At 46.0% G+C, this 24,235-nt stretch overlaps 1 protein-coding gene across 3 annotated transcripts in view; it reads right to left on the bottom strand.

The window, feature by feature from the left end:
* Positions 1-7,206: 7,206 nt before the first annotated feature.
* Positions 7,207-24,235, bottom strand: part of LOC144175872 (tyrosine-protein phosphatase non-receptor type 7-like) — a 55,585-nt gene continuing 38,556 nt past the window's right edge. The window contains exons 8-12 of one of the 3 annotated variants that reach the window (XM_077704902.1): positions 23,457-23,671; positions 22,510-22,623; positions 21,201-21,367; positions 17,649-17,762; positions 7,207-15,364 (exon numbers count right to left, since the gene is read on the bottom strand). In XM_077704902.1, coding sequence (XP_077561028.1) covers positions 15,277-15,364; positions 17,649-17,762; positions 21,201-21,367; positions 22,510-22,623; positions 23,457-23,671 — 698 coding nt within the window. In that variant the 3' untranslated portion in view covers positions 7,207-15,276. The remainder of the gene's footprint in view (positions 15,365-17,648; positions 17,763-21,200; positions 21,368-22,509; positions 22,624-23,456; positions 23,672-24,235) is intronic. The other 2 variants (XM_077704903.1, XM_077704904.1) reach the window with 2 other exon arrangements.

Raw genomic sequence — 24,235 nt, 5'->3', positions numbered from 1 at the left:
CATACAGAGCAAAATTTCCGGGTTTATATAGCCCGAGAAACACTATTCTTTTAAAATTTTGCATCTGAAGGATGTTTCGGAAATGGTAGCAGTACAACCCATCTGCAACCGTCCTGTGGGCACCGCAGCTTTGGTTGATTGGTGAATTCAGGGCCAATCAATTAATGTTGTTTCACGTATATTCATTCAATTAATTTGTTCTTGCCTGCTAGAGACGCAGGTTAACCTCGTGTCTCGGGTAAAAGTGGCTGCCACGACTCGCGGCTATCCGGACCCACCCACAACAGCATTTCCCGCTCCAATAAACGTTTCTCTCCTCCTCCTCCTCCTCATCCTCTCCTTGTATAAGGTGGATATGGGAAAACATTGCCTTTTATGAGCAAGCTGATGTCATGGACACATGTCCATAACAGCGTGTGTAACCAACAGGGCTTTCTGATATATACATGTATAAATGGATGCGGAAAGTCAACTGCTGTGCTTAATGTGCCCTGTGCACATTTTCATTCAAGATATCATTTAAGGATGCAATCTCTTAGCCAGGCAAACACTTCGTACCTTGAGTGCTAGTAAGTTTATGAGCATTTCCTCAAGAAACATGCATGCGTGCTTGTATGTGTGTGTTCCTTTCAAAGTGGGCCCAAATGGAGCTTGCTTGTTCTCTTGAGTCTGTCAGACTGTTTTTTTTTTTAATTTCTGCACCTAACATTTTTCCCTATTTCACTTCACTTTACTTCAACACTGTGCAGACACGACGCAATCTGACATCACTTGCCGTCATTCTATCATTACTTTATATCGTCTTCTATCGTCTTTCTATTATTGCTCTGCTACGCTGATTCACTTTTGCAGAGGCTTGGAAGTATGCACTCAGATATCTTGAGGTTAATCCTCCAAGTGCTCGGGCTCTAAAACGCACATGCCTCGCTTCGTATGATCAAGGCTCAACAACTGCAGACTTTTTCTTTTTGTTTCTGACAAACGCTAGAATGCGTGCAGCCTTTATTTTTCCCATTCAAGCGTTCACACGCTGTCTTCCAGCGAAGTCCAATGTTATTATGCAACTGTACTACTGAATAGAAATTAACAAATCATTTTTATTTTTCAGTTTAGGGACAGAAAAGAAGAAACGAACACCAGCAATAGTCGGAAAAGGGCATGCTGCCTTTGCCTTTTTTTTTCATTGTAAGTTGGGCAAACACAGAGCTCCGCAAATTAAAAGCTGTCCAAATGATTAGTCAGAGTTTTGGTGCCATCAAAACGGTTGTATCTGATGGCTGGTGACAAACAGCTAAGCTGTGATCACGTCTTTGGTTTTTATGACGTCAAATTCTCGGGGCATTACTGGGCGGTTTTCAAGGTCAAGAGCAGCTAGCATCCTGGAAGTCATGTCCGGCTGGAATATGTAGATGTCCACACCTCTGCAAGTACTGCTACCCACTTTGATACCGGGCTTTGGTTGGGCTAAGGAGTGCGCGACCAGTAATTGTTAAGCAGAGTGAAATCGTGCCTCCACAGCAAATTCCACAGCCCAGCGCACAAGCATTTGTGTGAAATCGAACACAGAGAACAGTGCAGGGCTGCTATTCTGGTTGCTTTTTTGTTTTTTTTTTTACCTGGATAGAAGTTTATCAGTTGTCCGCTGTTGCTCTAAGCAAATCTCTGCATGCTTTACTAAACTTGTCACGTACATGCATGGTCAGCAAGGTACGACTGTATGACTGTACCCAGAGCATACGGGGCGATGGAATTGTGCAGTCACTGTTTTCAGCTGGTGGGGTTCTAGCCAATGAAGAGTCGTTGCTGAACACACCCTCTACACCGGAGAGAATTTCAGCTCTGTGATGAGTGACGTCAACTCACCCTGTGGCTGTTTCCCCCTCCCCTCAAAGGCTACAAGCTGCGCAATAGTACTCCACATGTCTGCTGTCGGCGTTGTGTCCACTTGTGACGTTGTCGAAGAATCTTTTTATTCACCCGTTTCTGCACTGGACATTGGAATCCTCAACACCGTGTTTCCAGTGACCGCAACCACGCCGTCTGCACTGGACCCAGCCACCAATGTGGAAACGTCCACTTGTGCATAAACATAGTGTCACAATCCTGGACCTGACCTAGGAGTTCTCAATTGCACAGCCAGTGGTGTCATGTACAAAGTTAGCACTGTACACATTAGCCTGTACTTTGTCGCACGTTGGTCAGAGACGAAAGAGCCATTTCCTCAATAAGTGCATTTAATCCCATGGAGATGCCTGTTTAGGCACCACAATTACCCGGACAAATGCCAGTTAAGGTGGAAGTCCGATGTCCACTGTTGCATGCTAGGTGAATTTCAAGACGTGTATTTCAGTGTAGCACTGTTCCACAAATGATGTTAGTTACTGTTCGCGCTGGAGTGAAAGGATGCTAATTTAAAGAATATTGTGGTGGAGGTGTGGACATTCCTGGGCAAATGAATGCCATGTCATTGGATTACCACCATCGTCATCATCATCCTGGTTGTGTCCACTGCGGGACAAAGGCCTCTTCCAAAGATCTCCAGTCATGTCTAGTCCAGTCAACCCTACAAACATGTTGACTTAGCATGTCTAATTATAACTTGTGATCTTGCAATACCTGTTATGAAGCTGCGTTTTCTGGGGACCGTTTTTCTCACAGCAGGAAATTTAAGCCAAGAAAACATTTTTTCCTATGCCTAACAAGCAGTGAATCCATTTTATTTGTAAAACTAACAAGCTGTGGTCATCGATTGATGAAATTCCCTTGTTTTACACAGAAGGAGCAAATGCCTTTGGACGCAGTGCACACAATATTGGGTGCCCCAATTACTTAGAACATGTAACGATGTGAGTGTACAGGTGCAAGTGTGTGTATACTAAATGACTATTGCTACACAGTATTTCAATTATGCGCAACATTCGAATGTGACATGTTCGGACAGTGGAGGTATGCGTTACCCCATAGGGAAACAAATGTGCAGTGTATAGTTACTTCGCTCTCCTTGTTCTAATCATAGCCAGGTTTTAACGCTATATGAACTCATGACTTACTTCTGCGAGTTGAACAAGCTCATTGCTCTCAGGTCTAAAGCTCAAGTTATTGCTGCGGTATCATCTTACCCAAGCGCAGCTACCAAGCTTGTCCCATCCATTTTGGGCCTCGGCGCATGCACAACATTATGCACAGATTTTTGTCATTTGACTAGCGATGCATGTAATAGGGCTCCTTTGTATCAATCCTTGTGCAACGAAAAATACAGGAACCCGACTATTTCTGCCGTCTCGGCTCAGTGCAAGTTTTAGGACTCCATACGTGCAGACAAGACTATGCGCATTCTATTACCCCACTGTACTGCTTAGATATGTGTCTATATTTCCGGCGCATTTCTAAAATCGGAAGTTTAGGGAGCTGTGCTCAATTGCGAGCAACAATTCTCGGACCATGGGCGGACAAGAAATGGTCCAGATGACAGAACAGTCTGACAAGTTAGCAGATACATAGTGCTGGTTATGGGGGGAGTCACAGTTTCTAGGAGAAGATCCATAAGTTCAAGCCTGGAAAGCCTTTCGCTGTCTCACTATGCTTGCTTAGCTTGATGCATAGTGCCTCTTCAATCACTGCCCAGCAAGATTGCCATAACAGTAATGTTACTGGTGCCACCTATCGACATCCTGATGGCTTTGCACTTTTCGAAGCTTAATTCCTGTCTTGCGAATCGCTTATAGCTGTTGCGCTTGAAGCATCCCACGTCCTTCGGCCTCTGTGGACTGCTTGCTGAATGCAATAGCTGTGTATCCGTACGTTTTTCTACCAACTTTACGAGTATTATCACCGAGCGAATACATGTATGTTGTGCAGACCAATTTGAGCATGGAACTGCTTTCAGCCTGTCTGTTTATCCTCCTCTACTTCAAAACATTATAGGGCACTTGATTCCCCTTATAATGTTGGAATGCATCACTTCTTGTCGAGTTTTGAAGCTAAGTGTGTGGGTGGGTGCATAAACATCACTGCCAAAAGTAGAAGTAATAAATTGGCCATGGAAGCTGTCATGGTAATTGGTCAATCCCCTTGGGTGGGCGTGTTGACATCACAGCCAAATTAAAATTGGTGAATTGGCCATAAGCTTCCAATGGTTGCCATATTGATCGTCACATGATCAGTCCCGAGTGGGGGTGTTATTAGGCTCGTATGCAGCCTTAAAAAGTTAGGTGACCATAACATTGGCCCTAATGACGTGCCAATGCAACGACAGACTTTGTGTATGTCAAGCTGTGGGTCCCGATTTGCAATGTTGCACCCCAGAACGTAGGTAATGTCAATTAGCTTCCGATGGTTGCTGCTGTTGTTACTGGGAAATCCACCTTACTGGGTATTTATTACAGCCAATACAGCCAATGGAAATTTTGATGACAGGCTGTGGACACACTTTCTGGCAACAGAAATCCGGGAATGCCACTTTTCTTGCAAAATGAGCAAAGTAACGCGTGAGTGAGGCTGAAACATTAAAGCCTAATCTTCTCCAAAAACTGATCCGTTGCGTAGTATGCAGTAGAGTACAACCTCGCTACAAGGGACACTTGGTTATGAGTGACATTTGAATGAGAGTGGCTTAGTTGATTTTCCTATGTTTGCCATGTTAGCAACACTGTGTACAAGAGACCTTGGTAACAAGAGATATGTTTCTTGGGTCCCTTGAGTGTCTGTTGTAATGAGGTTTTACTGCAGTGCAACGAAGGCTGACAAGCTTCAACCAAACAAACAAATCAGAGGGGTGGGGGGATTTGTGTTAATTTCCACCATTTTTTTGTGGTACCAGCACAAAACCAAAAGTGCACTGCATCCAGAAGAAGTCTGGAGTTTCCAATGCCCACTGTATACAAAAAAAAGAATTTCAAAGCACGAGGTCATGATGGAGGTAAGCATGCAAAAATGCCCTTGTTGACAACATGTGCTGCATGTTTAAAGAGTTTTTTGATCCAGGGCACTGCAGTGGAGCATGAATTGGGGAGGGTCAGGGGTGTCTGGTTTCAACAAATGCGTCCTCAAGAGCTGCATGTGTGTTGTCCTTGCAAAGTACAGTCAAGGCACTGAAGCACAGAAATGTGTAGAGTTGTGTGACAAGGGGAAGGACAGTTTTTTTTACTTCGCTTGGCTGCATGGCTGTGCTGATAAGAGCGCTCACCGCACCAAACACGTGCAGGTTGGGAAGGGGCACGTGCAGAATCATGACTTGAACAGTGGACGGGTATCCAGAACATTGTTGATTGACATCAGTGCGGCTCACAGGCTAGCCTGTCATTCCGTTCACTGTGGCGACCTGACCATTACCATGGTGCAAGAACAAGGACCTGCGCTTTTCATTTACTGGGAGGCATTGTTGAAGGGGCTCAGAATTGTTCATGGACACCCAATAAAACCCATTAGTACCATTCAAATTCCACTCAGTGTCGTTCCTTGTCTCTTGTTTGCAGTCACGACTTTTCTAGCAAACAAGCTAAAACATTGGCTGCCTTTTTGTGCACTTGCTATTGTGGTTAAAAACCTAAAGATGGGGTGCTTGCCACATCAGGGCAACGTTGTATTTGCTTAGCCAGTTTTTTTTTTTTTTTTTTTTTTTTAATGAGCACCGTTGATGGTACAAGCTGTCAAATTCGCCTACTTATTTCACCTGCAATCGGTTGTAAGTTCTACTTGGTTATCAAAACAGTTCTTTTCACATCACCCCCTTTTGTAGCTTTTAAGTGGAAAGGGGTGTTTGAAGTAACTTGCACACACCACCCATGACAGCATTACAGGTTTCGCACCTTGCAGAGAAATGGCCTGCCAGGGCAGTCAAAATTAAACGCTCAACCATACGACGAGGTCAAAGGGGTGGTTCTCAACTAAAGATTTCAAGGTGAAAGTGGAAAGCGTAGCAAAGAAGGGTTTTCGTTTGGGATGCCACTTGTGCTAATTCGTAGCAGTCTGAAGTGCCGAACAAAACGTTCGCGTTGCCTACAAGAGCCCGCCTGCCGAAAAACATGTCGCAAACTTTACAAATGCCTTCACTTGACTCCAAAGAGCCCACAGTTTCTTCCCCGAGAACCAGTGCGTGGTGCTGCTCATATAACAGTCTGCAAGACAATGTAATGTTGATGAACTATAGCGGAAGAAAAGAAAATCGCAAATTTATGCCACCATACAAGACTAGATGGCAATAGCGACCAATCTGATTTTTACCTCCGATTACCTCTAGTTGGAATTCTTTAATTAGTGACTGAAATAAAACGATACGTTCCCCAAATTCTGAATTCTACCGATTGACCAAAATGTGATCAGACAAATTTTCCCATTCGCAGAATTACCACATACTGAAATGAGTCTGAACGTTATACGAGAGTAACAGGCAGCTGGATGGATCGTCAACGAACACTTGGCAAACTTTGGTCCACTTGAATGTTGCAGAGTCCTAAGCTGTTTTTTGGCACTATCGTCAAGCTTCTTTGCCCTGCTTATACAATTGGTGCTGACTCGTAGAGGAGTCGATCATTTCACCGTTAACATAGGACGAGGCTAAACAAAAGGATCTCTTCTGACAAGCCACTACCAATCCACTTGTCACCGTTTATGTTCTCCGCATCGTCAGACACTCTTCTTCAAACTGTACCTCCTCTATGCACTCCACTGATGGCTTCATGGGGTATTCAAAAGCTAGTACGATCAAACTCCTGTGCTCTCACCACTTGTTCTGCCCAGAGGCATGAAACACCGCTACTGCGGCAGCAAGTACCAAAGAAGAAAAATTTGGAGCTTAAAATGCTTCTCGTCTAATGTAGTTTCAAGGGTCAACCAGAAGACAATCTGCACAACAGCTATCAATAAAACCAGTGTCGGGCAGCTTGACGAGACAAGGCTCAATTGTGTAAAACTAAAAGGCTCTTTCCAGCCCCAAATATAATGCCCGGTCAATTCTGAGGTTCTCTCTCTCCAAACAAGGTTAAGAATGCATTTCAATATTGGACAACACGTCCCATAAATTAATAGTGATTAAGGTTGACTGTGTTGTTCCCATGCCTCTCCGTTCAAACGGAAAGTACTATAAATTAGTCAAGTGTACATGTTACCAGTGGTCGAGCAGGTGAGGCTTGCCACATTACCTCACTGCACGCACAAGCTAGAAATGCTTGCCAGCACGCATGGCCACAAAAAAAATCGAAGCACCACTTTTTGCTGTCAACACGTTGTCTGAACACAGCACATTTTATTCACATCTTGAGCAACTCTTTTTCTTCTTCAGTCTGCAAAAAACTGCCGTGCTCCGCAAGAAGAAATGCACCGACAATGACAAGAGAAATGGCAAGAGGTGAGAAAAGGACATAAAAAAAGACGATGCCAGCCCGAGTCACAGACAAATGGAAATGAACGAGCAGCCCTCTAAACTTGTTGACTAGCCTAGAGTCTCTCGCACATTTAGCAATCACACACGCACAAGTGCAGAGCCTAACAACAATGGCACGATAGCGAACGCGGCAATGCTGCAATACACATCTCCTTGTTGGTCCTCCAAATGCGCGACAGTTCTTTAAAAGTAGATCAAAACCAAGGTTGACTCTTACCTGTGAATGAGACAACCTCAAAGTCGAGACGTTTTTGCTCACGTCTTAGCTACGACCTGCCTTGGGGCACAAAACAAGAGCAAGGGCTTTGCTAAACGCACGCAAGCCAGCACAGTTGTGTAAAATTTTAAATTTGGCTTCAGATTACTGCTCAACAACAAAGGGTGAATTTTTAACGTTTTAGAATGAAGGGAGCTGGTTGATTAAACTTTGGCACTAGTGCCTATGAACAGACCCACTGGTTACCAAACAATGTGCAAGGAACAAAAAATATGCCGTCCGAGTCTTCCAATTAAAGCGCCAAGCACGGAGAGTACTCTGAATGCACTAGTGCAAAGAAGGGAGTGGTAAAAATGAACAGATATCAATAGTAATCATGCTACTGGCCTGCTGATAATCCAAACACAATAAAAAAAATGTCAAATAAAATGCACCCAACTAACATAGAGAAGCTCTAGCTCTAAAAGCTACAAGTTTTCAGAGTATGCTCCTAGAAAGATTAGTTATGTAAGCCAACAAGAATAGAAATGAAGCAAAAATCATACAGATTTAAAGAAATTTTGAAACTGATGTCAAAGCCGGCGGCTTTCCTGCAACATGAAACTCCCTCTTCTAGTACATGGCTACTGGCAATTATAAAGTAGGAGGACCTCTTTGCATGCTTTGTTTTAACCCAAATGATTGTTTGCCAAACCAAACTTGAGCGCCAATTTTTTTCTTCTTTTTCATCCAACTTGAGTAGATAGACACACCAAAGTCAGTAACGCAAAACAGGGGAACACTTCAGTGCATTCACTTGAAGGAAAGTGCCCAATGTATACCACTGCAGGCATTTTGAAATGCGAGCAAGCATAAATTGCTTAATCTTATTGAGTAGTAATTCAGCAATGATCACTGGAGCAGATTTTCTCGCTCTCATTTGGGTCAACCAATTGATAGGTCAGTTAATAACCTCGTGGATGGGGCCACACTTTGGTATTACAATGTTCCTCCGTCTGTTTCTTCACCAAAGCGCTCCAAGTCGGCAAAGCTCAATGGCAATCTCCATTTACAGCTTTGCATTATTCACGGCTGGTCTGCAGTGCAAGCAAGCTCCGTAATGCATATAATACCTCAAGTGTGCTACAAGGCTAAACTGCGTGGCAATAACAGCTCTAACAGGGCCCTCAACACATTGCAGACTTCTTCTGTTGTTATTAAAGGAGCAAGGTTACAGCTGGTTGATAACAAACACTATTGTAAGACAAGATTACAGCGACATTGCATATTATTCTCGTCCTATTCATGTCGAGACTGTGCTAAGCTGAGAGGAAAAGAACTGGTACCCAAGCTGCGAATCTTGCTCCAATGCAAGTGCCAAGCTGTCCCACATAGCTGAAGTAAACACAATGCAACGCTGTTACATCTACTGCTCAACTGATGCAAAGCTGAAGACTACGGCTTGGACCAGGGGGAAAAAAAGCTAAGAAATGAAATTTTTGATGTGATTTAAAAGTTATTCTCCGTAAGGAGCTATAAAAAAGCAACACTTCCACAAGAGGAAGTCCTCGCGGAATCAGCAAGAACACTGCTGGAGCGAAAGCTCAACCACTTCTTTTTCTTTCTGTATTTACAGCTTTATCTGTCAGACACATACAGCTGACAGGAAAAAACTGACAGAAAATGCTTTTACACCAAAAGCAGCAGCTTTTACAACTAGTACCTTTTTTTTTTTCCCACAGATTTCTCACTCTTGAGCGAACCAAAAAAAAGGGAAGAGCAAGAAAAAAATATTTGATATCTGGAAGACCAGTTTGCTTTCACAACCAGTGCTTCACACTCTGCATACAGACAAAATAGCTGGATAGAATAAGCTTCGTTGGCTTGCAGGGAGGGAACAGCGTTCACAAGGAAAAGTCACTCCGAGCACAGATCGAGACACAAGACTTGCGGCAACAAGTAGGCAAAGCTTATGATGAAGCTGAAACACCGAGAAAGACGTCAGAATCTCTCGTTCCTTTTAATGGGGGCGTGATTTTTGTACTTGTGAGGCAAAACAAGCGTGTCACGTGATCACCGTCACTGCACACAGTAAACACGTCTCAAAGGGTCCTCCAAAGGGGCCCAACAGTTTTGCAGTGCTAGCGAAAATTCCTTCAACATTGATGCCAACAGTGAGGGGAGATGCCAGAGAGAGAGAGAGAGAGAGAAATATCCTTCTTTTTAAAGCTTTCAAACCACTGCACAACAGCAAACATTCAACAAAACCCTGCTTGCTTTTTTGTCTCGTCAGGAGGCAGTGCTACAAATTTCTGTCAAGGCGGGGGGGAGATGTATAACAACGTTCCTTCTGCTGCACTTTGCAATAAAACACGGCGCGACACACCAATCAAACAGCTCTGTTTTTTTGTTTTTGTTTTCTTTTTTACAACGGCTGTGGTGTTCTTAAGTATCATCACTGCTGCTCTTTACGAGCACTTCAGTAACACCAACACTCACTGGTAGTACCCAACTTCGCAAAATTTGCAAAACCAGTCACTCGGAGGCGCCGAACTTCTTTAGCTCAGCCTTTGAGCACAGAGGCAAAACACACAAACGATGAAGACGCGCAACGCTCCCACCACCGACCACTTCTGACGCACTCCGAGGGAAAAGAGAGGGAAAAAAACACACACACACAAGCCACGGCACAAACAGCCACCGTTAAAGGTAGATCTAAACTGCTGGCCTAAGCAACTGTGCGCACAAGCCACGTCATCCACCACCGACTATCGCGTGCGCAGCAATGTGAAAAAGGGAGAGAGCTCTAACAGTTTGAAAATCACAGTGCGCAGGAGACAAACTCTGCGGCTGTCCGACTGTGCATCATAAACTTCACTCCCGGCTCAAACGCACGCAGAAGACTCCAATGCCTTTTGCTGAACATCTTGACAGTGTAATCAGAGATGGCACTAGTGCTGCTTCGAAGATCCAAGATGTCTCTTTCAAAGATTGAGGCCATCTAACTGCCCCAAACGAAAACGAAAAGGACTAAAAAGAAATGGAGAGAAGGGTGCAATTGTTCCGCTGCATTCATTGCGCACGAAACGTGCAACTGTACGCACATTTTTGCTACCAACGTGCCTCTCGCACTTCTCTCCGCAAGTCCTCCCTAGTCACGACGCTCGTTGCACACAAGAAAATGCACGCACGCACGCGGACAGAGAGAGTTTCAGAAGCACATTTGCAAACGGCCCGCACTTACACGGTGATGAAGAGACTCCAAATGCACTTGGCAATGTGCATGTACGAAAATACAAACGCACAGAATGTACATTAAATGCAAGGGAATTACCAACGTCCCACTTTAGCATACCCAACCTGGCTGCAGAATTGTACAGCATTTTGAAGTCAGGAGGGGGTGGTCTGTTTTGTGCCGACCACAGAGAAATTTGCTCAATGCTTCACCCCGTGATTTATAAATCTCCCATACTTCTAAGCTCCCCGCCATTCATACCTCCCGCTAAAGCAGGAGGGGGGCAAAAGTTGAAGCTATTGCGCATACAGATGAAAAGCATATCTGACAAATTTCTCGATTTGCAGGTCAATTTTTGTTTCAGGGGTCTGCAATGGCCTATAACGTGCAATGGCCTATTTGAAAATGTTTGTAATGCTACTCACTAATGTCCGTGCCCAGGTGGAGAGACTGATTTCTGAATGATATTTGCATACTCTGAATTTCATGGGCCCACCTACACCCCTAGTTCATCCACAGTATTCCAATACACTAATGCATGCAGATTTGCTATGAAACCACAAAAAAAATTTCACTGTTCTAGTATAAACTCTCCTGCTGCCATTTTTTGGTACACTTTAGGTGGAAGGGTCCTAACACTAAAAAAAACTGGCATTCGTCGATTCAGCGCTAAAGCGCCACAAACCTTTCCTAAAAAAAAAAAAGATTTCTATTTTCTAAAGTTTCTATTTTTGACTGTGAAGCATTGAAATGGTTATTAAGTGATTGAAAGTCGATTGAATGACTGCAGCCAGCCAGTCAGCTACACTAAGGTGAAAGCTGGGTGTTCCCAAAAAGGCAGATCCCCAAAGAACTGCCTGCCCTGCAACACGCAACACACACAACATACGCTTAGTCAAGGAACAAACTTCACAACACATAAAAAATGCAACTGAGATTGTAAAACAACAAATGGCTGAGCACGTTCCCCAGGCTAAGCTCACGTGTCGTTCAAACACTTGCACACGGTTTGCATACGAAGCACTCGCGATCTTATGTACAACACCACCAATGATAGAGGAAGGAACACGCCAATTAAACGCCACCACAGAAGCCAAGTTAAAAATGGCCAGGAGGCCACACGGCGTAAAAACTGCTGCCTTTCTTGCATACCGTTCACACCCAAACCTGCAGTAATCAACCCGAAACCCAAAATAAACCCGTAGAATTACGTCCCTGTACTAACTGTTTCAGCAAACAACATTTTTTTTTTTTTACATAACATGAAAGTTCATTCGAAATGGTAACTTCAGTTAAACTGGTAGCTTCTATACCAGCAATGGCGGACGTCACGTAGATGCATGAGAGATGCCAACATGAAAAATATTCATTGGTGTTTGTTGAAGACAGCAAACCCTGTGCACATTAGAGAAAAAAAATTGCAGGTCAGCAGATTATGCAGTCGACCAATCGTGAGCAATATAACGTAAAGCAATAAAAGAATATGGATAAAAAATAAACTGCCATTTTCGGACATATAAGCCAGAATTCTATTTCCCTGTTCCTGTAAAATACCCTGACAACAGCTACTGCTAAAATCTACCCTGTCCATGTTGTTTCAAAAAAAAAAGAAAAAAAAAAGAAAAAGAAAACAATACTTTCACAAACACAAGATTTAAAAAAAAGCTTGCAAAACACAAGGCCACTAAGGAAACCTTACACATAAAACTTAATCCTGTGTGATAATCCCTGAATGAGAAACAAGAGAAAGAAGTCCTGCCATTACTTGTGGCTAGACACAGAGCTAGAGGCCAATCACGGCAATGAAATGAAACTGCAACAAGGTAAGAACACAGAATGATGCGCCAACACTGAACCTCTCTTTCAGCCGGCTTCTGAGCAGATCTAATAGACACCACTGAAATTCAAACAAGAAAAGAAAAAATAAACAGCATTTCCTTCCAGTCTGACCTATACATGCTGCCTCCACGCAAGTAGGTTTGCAGCCGGATATGCTTAACGATCAGCAAACTTAAAAGCCTCAACTTTAGCATCCCTGCTAATAATGACAGCAAAGATAGCTAGAAGACCGCACACCAGTGATAATACTATAACAACGAAAAATAAACACAAATGGAGGTGCGTGAACTGAACACGGCCCGCACGTTGCCTGTGGGCAGGCTCTCCAAAACACGGACATGAAAAAACGAAAACCTTTCTCACGTTTACAAAGCACTCGTGGCACTCCATCGTTCTCGCAAGAACAAAGCTGCCCTCCACTCATTCTGCCAGAAAAAATACTGCAAGAATGCAGCACAAGGACTCGCAACGAACTACACTAAAATGGCACATGAGTCGTGAAGAGATGCGGAAACGCGTCTGTACAAAGCTACGAAACAACCCCATACGACAGACGAAAGAATGTGCGCATGCGTGCCCAGGGGAAAAGAATAATCTACGCTGACGCCAACGGCGAAGGCCAGACTCACAAGGGCAGAGTCATTTTTCTCCTCGGCACAGTTGCGGTTTCTCGCACGCAAACCGGTCAGAAATGCGAATGCCTCGTCAGAATACCCTTCACGAAAACTCCGCTTACAGCTCGACCAAATCCATCCTCTGTAAAACAGCCAGCAAACGACCGACCTGCGCAGTTTTAAAATTGACCCCCCCACACTGCAGTAGTCGGCAGCACTTTTCCTGGTGTCCTGTCACAAAAACAAATCCTGCAACTATCAGCAACACAGCGCGAAAAAAGACCAGAGACGAGACGAAAACTGCAAACAAGCGCTGACCTCCCAACTGAATTTGTGCGTTTCTTTTCATTAAATTCAGTTGGAAGTCGGCGCTTGTCTGCAGTTTTCGTCTCATCCCTGGTCTTTTTTCGCGCTGCGTTGCTCATGGATTACCAACTAGCCGGAACCCTCATGCCTGTCACCATCAAAGGATGTTACACGTTCCAGGTGGGAGAGCGGTTTTAGGTTTTGCTTTTAGCGCTTTGAGGAGTTTCAACCTCACAACCAGATGAAAATATCCATGCACTGGAATCTGCTAGCATTTTGAAATGACAGATGTGCCATCATTACCATGCATGACCATACTTCAACAAACGCCCAAACACGGAACAATGTCGTCAAGGCTTCTACACGCGTAGTTGCGGGAAAAAGAAGTGAGCAAATCTGGCAGCAAGGTCCCAGCTAATTTTCCAAGAGACTGAGACACAAACTGAACTTAGCCTTTCTTACAATGAGCTCAGCAAAGCACTGCTGGGCAGAATCGTCCGCCATGCCTGGCAAGCGAGTCTGCAAAAGTCTCAGGACAAGTGCAGAGGAAGATGCTTTTCACAAGCACAAGTTGCCCCTCGCCATTTTTGTACGGGGAAGAGCATTTGCGAGACAATTTCTCTTCAAAGCTTTGCTTCTAGTGTGCAATCCATCGATGCTTGGTGATCCACCTGACCAAATAACCAATTCCCCAGGAACCATATGGTGACAAAATAGAGGATGACTCATTATTCAACACACAACTCAGAAGGGACACCTTTTACGGTCCAACAAAAAGGAAAGGATGAAAAAAGGTGGAGATCACATTTTTAGCATAGCTGAGACCGTTGCTAAATTTTAAAAAGATGGCTGGATGGCCATCCTTTCCTGCCTTCCCATGGAAGTAACGTAGATTGTCCAAAACCTAAACACTCCCAGCTACCACCAACTCAACCCAAGGGCGCATTGTGCCAGTCTTCTCTGACAACACAGTTACGCCAGTTCCAACATCAAGTAATGACATAAACTTGAAACCAAAATTTTGTCTTAAATGGCTAGCTAATTTTTCTACTTGCAAAAGAAGAAGAAGAAGAAGAAGAAGAAATAACAGCTCCTGGCAACACTAACTGCCCTTCTGACATCCCGAATGCGCAAGAGGGTGGCCCGATCGGCTAAAACGGCAACTCTTTTGTACGCTCAGCTAACACCAGAAAAGTAGCTGCCAACTACCACCCCGCAGCATTCTTCCAACACATTTCTGACCGACGGCAAACGTTTCCTTTCAGCGGTGCCAGAAGCACCAGCTTCGTTTGAGCGTTCCCTGCCTCAACATGGGGCACAACTAGTGAAGAGAAAGAGGCAAACAACAATGGCATAATGGGAGATGTGGCTGAAAAATGGCTAAAACGGGTGATGCAGCGCACCGCTAAGCGCTTCCAACATGGCTTCTTCCAACGTGCTCCGCAGGAGTGGACAGGGGAAACAGGGGTCAGAGTTCAAACGAGTTCAAACAAGAGCTCAAAGAAGAGTTCAAACAGCCCCCAAGCACAGCCTGAATCGAGTCATTCCGGGGCACAGACCCCGCGATTGGCTGCGTGAAGTCTCGCCGACCGTGTCATCACACCAGCAGAAGGGCCTTGCACAAGATCCTCCTTCCTCAATCAGCATCGGCATGCTCTTGGCCGCTCCGGTCGGGTCATGACCTCCCCGTGACCCCTCCACACCCTCACTCCTTGGGTGGCAGTTCGCGTTCGAAGAGGCAGAGCGTCCGGTGGACAAACTCGTACTGCTCTGCAGTTTGCACCATGCCTCCCCTGTTGTGGTTGAAGAGCACGAGGAAAGGGCAATGTAGCAAACAAAAACAAAGTAAAATGCGCAACAAATAAATGCACTCTCTCAGCAATAAATTTATAGCAAACGAAAATAACGCAAAATGCTTCAGAAACAAGTACACTGGTGGAAGTCGCTCAACCAAAACTATATTCATGTCCTGAGCTTTTTGTTTGGGCATTTTAAGAAAACTGAGCTTGGGTGCCAGGTTAGTTCAGACATCATGGAGGAACATCCAGAGCCAGCAGTAAGATGAAAAAGCAGCTTCTGCTGCTTTTCTTAACTTGCAACTCACGCATAAGGACACCACCCTCTTGGCACCGTCACATTGGCAGCGAACTTTTCTGCTTAGCTATGTAAAGTCAAATCTCACTACTACACTGACTGATTTCTCAAATTTAGGAACCTTTTAAAAATCCCAGCCAGGTTGCCTATATTGCCGCAAACCATGCATTGTGTTTATTTGTGTTTTGCTTTTACTGCCCGGCTGCGCTGGTCTGTGTTATCTCTGTGCCAAGGAAAGCGCATGTTCCATTCTTTCTTCCTGTGCCACATGTGTTATCTGTTCTGATTGGGACAGCATTCCGATCTAACGTGAACAGCCCAGAATAATCTTCTTGGATCTACAATGTTCTAGATGCGAATTGACGGTTCGAGAACCACGCGCGCCGAAAGATAAAAAGCCTGCAGAGCAGACGGCGGGGTATTCGACTCGCCGTAGCTCGCGTGCGTACGTCAGTTTGTTGACCGCTGCTTCGCCGCCTCTGTATTCTTTGAGTTGTTAGGGGGAGCACAAGTTCGCTCCAATAAACGTGTTTTCCTCGAAGACAACTGCGTCGTCTGTGGCTTCGTGGCTACATTTTCAAGGTAAAAATATTTGATAACTGCGAATTTCATCATAGCGCATATTTCAGAATAACACACATAATTAATTTTCTCCTTTACAATAGAGGAACACCAGTGTTACACATTTGTGTAAAAGTAACAGTGCCGCAACTCTGGAGGGAAACAGAAACCACCGTTTCTGCGAGTCATCACCATGTTGAGTGCAAACTGCTAGCGCTACCACAAAGCTGAGGTTTAATATGCAGTGGCCTGGCCAGCCTAGCCGCTTTTGCCTCTTTTCTCTCTGGTTGTGTTGGGTGTCGGTGGCCGTTCGGTCGTTCATCACGCTATTCACGTGTGCGGCAAGGTGTTCCTTTGTTCTGGGTGATTTTTCTGCGAACGTGAACGATGAATGCAGCAAGCGACCAAGCCGAGAAGAAGCGAAAGCAATCACCGTCTTTAGTGACGACGACGACGACGACACAAAGGAAAATGACTTTCGCTCACCGAACACAGAAGTGTTGAACATTGATGTTTTAGTGCACACGAACAAAGTCCACACTTCCATCGCTCAGCGCAATAACGTACCCGATGAGGTATTGCGCAAAGTGGGAGATGTAGAGGCACAGGCATTTATAATCGGTCGTGCGTGCTGTACACGCCAGAAGAAACTAACCGATTTCTTCAAATAAAGCAGCTTTGAAGTGATGCAACATTTTTATGTGAGAGTTTGCTTGTCTGCACACGCGTCTACTGTCAAGGTACGTCATTTTCCTTCCTGGATTTGATCACTGGCCTATAACGGCTAGTTTTTCATTACAACGATATTTCAAAATAAACGCTTTTTGGTGGTCCCGCATAATTCGTTATATTGAGATTTGACTGTATTGCCAAGCATCTGCCGGGGCGATATGAAACAGTGGGTGTGGTTAAAATATGGCAGCCTGTTTTCCGTGCTTATGTTGCTTAAGGCCGCAGACACGAGTGACTAGAATTCTGTCATTTGAACGGAGTCTCAAGGAAGTTCTAACTGCAAGCCTTTTCTCACGTTTTGACGAGTGCTCGGCACATTTTAATACAAATCCTCATACTTAACCCGACCTATGACTTTTATATCCCACTTTTAAGAAAACAACAATAAGAAGTTTTGGCTTAGAATTAAGAAATACAGTGTGACGCCATAAGATTTAAAGATGTCCAGAGAGGGAGAAAAAGAAAATGACGGTTCACAGCACCAGGCTGTAGCCACCGTGTCTGCTGTGGTGGTAACTAATGCACGGGGTGTGCGTTAGTAACACACTGTACTACTGTAACACACACACACCACTGCTATATCCAGATGAGTTTTCTTTAATTAAGAGCTGAGGCACAGGTCAGTGGTGGCCGGTACCGGGTACCACTAGCAGGTAAGAAGGCGATAACAATGTGGGAGATGGGACTCACCTGTCCCTGCGGAGGGCACACACGATGGCCAGCACATCGACGCTGTTCTCCTCGCGTAGCTGCCGGATGCCAATGCTACTGGCCACAAAGCAGCCCGTGCGACCGATGCCCGCGCTGCAACAACAACAACAACGCTGCACGCTCATCACTGGGGAGAAACGACATAGCTTCCCCTTTCACGTCCACAGGTGCCAGCTCTGCCCTCAAAATAACAGCCCTCACCAGAAAGTCGGCAACTATCTACAGAAGCACTTGCTTAGTCCTGGAGGCATTTACTGGACTACTCGGGTAACACTCGCAACGTGCACATTTCCAGACGTGCACCAGGTTACGAGCGAGGTCATTAACGTGTTCCTCCTGCCACTCTGCATTAGAAAGGGTCGTGACCCCACTGTTCTTGCCACTCTTCACAAACACGAGGGGCAAGACGGAATTAGCTGCCCTTGGCACCATTCAGAACGGCTCCAAGATTAGAAGTTAGCAAGTAGACAAACACTTGCGCTTTGCTTGTCTACTTGCTTTGTTCGTCCCATCCCCTCTGTAGTGCTGCCGTTGCTTTCCGTCAAAGTTATGTAACGAACAGCCCAAGGTTCAACTCTTCCAAGATCAGAATCTACACAGAACGCAGTTGCGTGCCAGAAATCTCATGTAAGCGGCCCAGTAACACCACCTCCAGGGAGCTCACAGTGCTACAGCACTAATGTACGACCAGAAATAAGTCACCAGGCTACCTCAACCAGGAAGCGTGGGCTGACCAGGACATGTGAAATGTGAGCTTCCAGTTCAGCCTACAAATAAGTAGACAGCACAAAAAAAGCAGAGGTGGTGGCGACAGCAATGTCCTCTAGTGGCCACTACAATCACCGACCTCTTGCCACAACACCTTCTGCACCTTGAAGGCCTGCTATATTGACTCCCTTCCCACGGCCCTAGCGTAGCCCATTTCCCCACTCGAAAGCCTGTCTCGGAGAACATACCTCCTGAAAACTTTCCTGAGAACCAAAAATTCGTGCCGGATTGTCCGTCAAGCCTCGTCACATGGAAATTTCCACAAATGGAACTTCGTTACACAGACGTTAAGCATACAAGTGCGCAGACACTTGAAGTTTGAATATTTTATGCGTTTTGTCACATTAAGCAGTGTTGGAACTTGGAAGTGGCATTTTACTTCTCGGAGCAGCTGTTGGAGCAGGCAAGATTCCAGTTTGGAGCAACCATAAGCCACTTCGGAGCAGATGCCAAAATACGCTTCAATACAGTTATAAGGGTGGATATAATTCACAAAAAAACCGTTGAAGTTTCCAATATTTATTACGCACCATACTGCATGTAAAACGAATGATCAAATGCAGTAGGCGCATCATTTCAAAAATCAGAACAAGATCTTTGTTGCCTTCAACTTTCGGATAAAAATACTTGAGGTACATCACTAAACTGTCCTAGTTTTAAAGCGTACATTTCCACTTGCAGCCAAAAACTAAAACAGGGTAAACACAATTAGAGCAAAAGCCACAAAACCACAGTCATCCTTACGTCACGCTTTAAAAAAATTGAACATTTTAACTTCCGGGTTTGCCTGTATATGTAGTTCGGGTACACCACAACAACGTTGGAGTTGGACCGATGCACCATGTAATAGAAAATGATTGCAGAAAAACGTCTTGAAAAATATAAAGCCGAATAATACTAACTCTACAATGTTAAAGAAGCGATGAAGACAAAATACAAGTTGGGTTCATTAGAAACACTGCTTAGTCCCAATAACAATGATACCAATATCATCACAATCTTCTAACAAATAACGGAGATATTAAAGAAAACGTGTGAAGGAGTCACGACCCTCTAGCCAATTTCCCGCAACTTTTCTATGACGTCATGGAACCTTGTTTATGCGATTGGCGGCCGCCTAACTCACCTGTCGCAACGACACATGACTTGACGTCTGTAATGGGGCCTCTAGTTCCATTTGATTGCATCACTTGAATGCTAACATGCAGTTAACGCACTGAAAATTATGTTTTATTGTTGGCCCGTATGACGTCAATCTTGCTCATAACAAGTCACACTGACACAATATTCTTAAGTTTTCAAATATTTCTTGCTTTTTTTTTGTTAAAAACATCTTTTGTGGCTGTAATGGAGCTGAGTGAGATACTGAATCCCAGTTCTTTCAAATTACACGAAGTTGTATTTTCTCTTCATGGCTCCTCAACACTAGTACACGTCACAAAGAACCGTTCATATGTTCTTTGTGACAAACATGGCAATGCCCCAGGGTGGCCGTAAAGCCATAAAAAAAGCCATGGACAATCACAGATAAAGGCCATGTCTACAGATGTGCAGACACATCGCAGCAAACTCAGTTTACAAGCGAGTTTGACTTGGATGTTTAAATAAAGGTGACACTAGAAACAAGTTTATTTTCAGTTTCGGTTTTGCACCAGAGAGTTAGAAGTGCTACCACACATTTTCGAAATGCCCCTTCGGTGCACGTTTGGAGCGAAAATCCCTTAAAACGACCATTTGGAGCAGCATGGAGCAGAAGTTTCGTCTTGGAGCTGTTTGGAGCAATTAGAGCAGCACTTCCATCACTGATTAAGGGTCTCACTACACTGGAGTTCATTACATTGAGGTATGACGGCACAGACAACTGTTAAAATGCGACATCATGCAGATGTGGCAGTGCAGTTGTCAGTGGTGAGAGGCCAGAGTATCGGCAAAAAGAAATTCTGATTACAATGTGGAAGGCAGAACTCTCTCTCTCTCTTTTTGAGGTTCTATCGGAGTTATATTGAGACCGGCCGTACCGAAATCAAGCTGCAAGAATACTTTTGCACGCGGAAAAGTGTCTAAAATGAGAAATAGAAATAAATTCAATGTTGCCGCCGCGTGGCTCAACACACGGCTGCAAGAGTGTGCTGGTTCACTATCCCGGAGAAGTGGCACTGTGCCACAATTTGCCACAACAAGGGTGTGACAACACAAGTTGTTGCATGCGCCTATTCACATCCAGAGAAGCTGACACAGCTTGCACTAGGAGCAGGTGTCCCAGTACCTATGTATGCCACCTGCATTCAGTACGAGCCGTTAAAAGTCGCGGCCCCAGATACGACCGCTCCGAGTGCTTGCCATTTGTGGCCGTGCGCACCCAAGGCAGAATTTTCAGCCGCGTCCAATTTATTGTCCGTTTAAAGAGTGTCCATTTTGAGCGAGCCCTGCCTGCCCGAAGGCAGACCACTCGGACGGGAGGAGGCAGCACTAGCAAGGCGGAGTGTGCCGGTTCATGCACACACCAGTGGCCGGAGGCTCCGCAAGTGCAACTACGTCACAACTGAAGTGGACGCTAAATGGACACTTCCGAAATGAGCACCACTCGGAATTCAGCGCCCGGTGAAATTCACGGACATCGCCTTGCAACCCTCCTGCCCGTTGCTGACAGGCAGGTCGTGTTGCCTACACACTGCTCACACCCTCTCTTAGCTGAGCAAAGCAACATCGCCCGTCACAGGTGGGCCACCACCCACCCGACCCCAATTGGGATATGACCCCCACCTGCAGTGGACGACTATGGGCCCCGCACGAGGGCCCCTGCCCCTCAGGCGCTCGGCCTCCAGGGCCAGCGAGAGCAGCTGCTGCGGGCACTCGGGCGCCCGGTGGTCGGGCCAGGCCGTGTACCACAGGTGCTGCACCTGCCGCCGGCTGCGCTCCTCCCCCTGCTTCTGCACACGGGCACGCGCACACACACACACAAGGCTCACTCTCTCCCTCATATACACACGGCACGGGCAAAACATCACAAGCACACCTCGCTGCACAACAACTGCGTGCAACGCGTTCCGCTTTTGCTCCTGTCAGTAACCACGGCGACACACTTAGTGGACACCGGAGGGGAAAACACTGCCTTCTACTTGGATCTCTGTTCAGTCTAAGGCGGATGAGCAACAATGGAAAACGTTTTGCAATCCTGATGGCACTGAGAGACGAAATACTGCTCTAAAGGACAAAGTGATCCATGTGAAAGATGGGAGAAGCAGCAGACAAGGTGGCAAAAATAGGTGCCTGAAATCAAATTTTCTCACGTGGCTTCAGCCTCCCTCGCTGTCACCATCCACGTGATGCATTACCAAAACTATCACGGATGAAAATTACTGCTTGCACAGATCTTCCCAGTCCCCACAGCCCTGCCTACATGGTTCCTATCTCAGCCTTCGCCTCCCGCTCTTCCTCTTCTGTCCTTTCTGTCCCACTGCTGCCTTAGCAGCTCAGCCAGCTGCGGTGGTTGAGACCAGTGTGCTCGAGGTCAAATCCATTTAACGCGCACCCCAGACTTGTGGAGCTCCTGAAGTTGCCTGCAACCGCTATGCGATTTTGGACCTGCCCCCCAAAGGTAGCAGAGTGAGACAACTCACCTCCATCTTACTGAACTCCGTTTCTCCCTAAGCAACACTAGCACTTTTTTTCTTTTACCCTTGGGCGGGCCACACCAGATTTTATGGTCCCAAAATGTGAAGCCGACTGGCTGATGGGTGAGAAAGGAGGTCAACACGCGAAGACGGGGAGGGCGCCAGGCGGAGGGAGAAGAGAAAAGGAAAAAGAAACAAACAAACAAACAAAAAAAAAAAGCACCTGGTCGGTCAGACTGATAAAACATTTCATGTGGCAACGTGCACAGCCACCCAGCAACTAGCCAGGCACTTTCCTTGTCATTGCTCTCTGTCTTCCGTAAATGTGAAACCCCCACTTTAGGAGGCCCCGCTGCAGTCTCCGACCCTCAGACCCCACACCCCCATTTGTAATTTTCACATATTAATAAATTGACCGATTGATCGATTGAGTAGAGTGGACCCAGCGAGAGCAGTACCTGCACAACCAGTTCGCGGAGCGTGTAGCCGTCCCTGAGGGTGGTGCGCACCACCTCCACCTGGAAGGACCCGTACGTGCCCTGCACCTCCGGCAGGTACCGCTCACACTTCACCTGCACAGGGGAACAGGGGAAACAGACCCCGATCACAACACGCACTCTTGACGCCCAACATTCGAAGCACTGCACAAGTTGAGCAAGCGCAGCGATGGCAGCTAAGCAAAGGCTTAGGATGCTGCTAGGAGCCACTGCGTCGTCAGCATCACACATGCCAAAGCCATGTATGTGCTTGTCTGAAGTCCCATTCTACTTTTGTGTACAAGCAGCACAGCACTGTGCGTGGTTGGCCTCTTTATTGGAACTATTTTTAATCCACATTGCAAACGTCCCCGAACAATATCAAAATGGAAAACGCTGGAATGCCAAGGCGTCTTCCTCATGCTGCGAGCATTGTTCACTGCTAGCCCAGAAGACCAGTTTCCATGAATCTGTGAGGCGCAAGGCCGATCGTTGCGTAATAATCGAGGCAATGTATCGTTTCCTTGACCCCAACTCTACCTCCACAGCGCATGTTTCCCACTTTGAGTAATCATACTACGCTTCGTCACCAGCACCCTTTTAACACCAAATGTCACTCCCTCACATTCAATCGTAATCACTTCTAGAATTACATGACGCCTCAACAAGCAGAAGTGATGCAGCAGTGCGCACCGCAGCATTCGATGTGGCAATCATCTCCTTCCTGAGGATGCAACCTTGCTGTCAAACACGGCAATAACTAGCCATGTTTTCTAACATTGCAACGAGTCTTTCAAGCTACGCCGCTTCCCGTAATATGGCCTATGAAGGTCCGTGCTGAATTCCACAGTAGCTAAAACAACTGAGCTGGAGCTAGGCCCACCGAAGCAGCGAAACGTAGTCTTCTCGGAGCGCAGCCTTCTCCCCACCTTGGCGTCCTCGACGAGGTTGGTGATCATGACGATGACGGGTGCCCGCTCCTGCCACACCATGGCCCAGAAGTCGGCCACCGTGTGCGCCAGGGGCCCCTGGGTGGCGATGTAGGCCCGGGGGGCGCCCCCATAGCCGCACAGGTAGTTGGCGTTGATGTACTCCTCCTCTGCGGCCGCCGAGCCCCGCAGCAGCCGCACCCGGCTGTGCTCATCTGCACCGCACAGACAGGCATGGTGAGTGACAAAAAAATTAAAGCCGTTCCACTCAATGTGAAAGCTGTTGGAAGTGCAGAGCAGTGATTCGCCATAATGAGCTGTAGCGTCGTTATCCACTCACTGCTGCCACTTAATGCGAATCAAATTTCCCGCCTTTGCAGTGCTCGCGCGCCCCCTGCCTAAAACTGCACCAGCGGGAGCTCTGTTCTTTTTGTGCTCACTTTTCCTCCCGCATGTGCCGGCGTTGCACTGGCACTTTTTTTCGCTTACTATCGCAAAAACCAACCCAACGACTGTTCCGAACTAAATGAACGCAAGTGCTGCCAGTTAATTCATATATGTTGCCTCAAATGTACCTGCAGTTTTCTTTGCGCTAAACAACGGGGAGATGTAGGACAAGCGCCAGCGGTTCATGAGTTTCAAACGCTTATGATTATATAAACCGCTTGGCTTTCGAAGCTGCTGTAGGATGCTGCTACGACGGGACTCCGCTTCGACGGTATGCTGTGGGTTTCTACTTGAGTCCAGCAAGCAAGCTACGACGACAAGGTGCTCTGCAC

The sequence above is a fragment of the Haemaphysalis longicornis genome, unplaced genomic scaffold (assembly GCF_048455015.1).
Source record: "Haemaphysalis longicornis isolate Haplotype H1 unplaced genomic scaffold, Haemaphysalis longicornis Haplotype H1 scaffold_3, whole genome shotgun sequence".
NCBI classification, from domain to species: domain Eukaryota; kingdom Metazoa; phylum Arthropoda; class Arachnida; order Ixodida; family Ixodidae; genus Haemaphysalis; species Haemaphysalis longicornis.
Note: the sequence above shows the minus strand (reverse complement) of the source record. Positions and strands in the feature narration are given on the sequence as shown.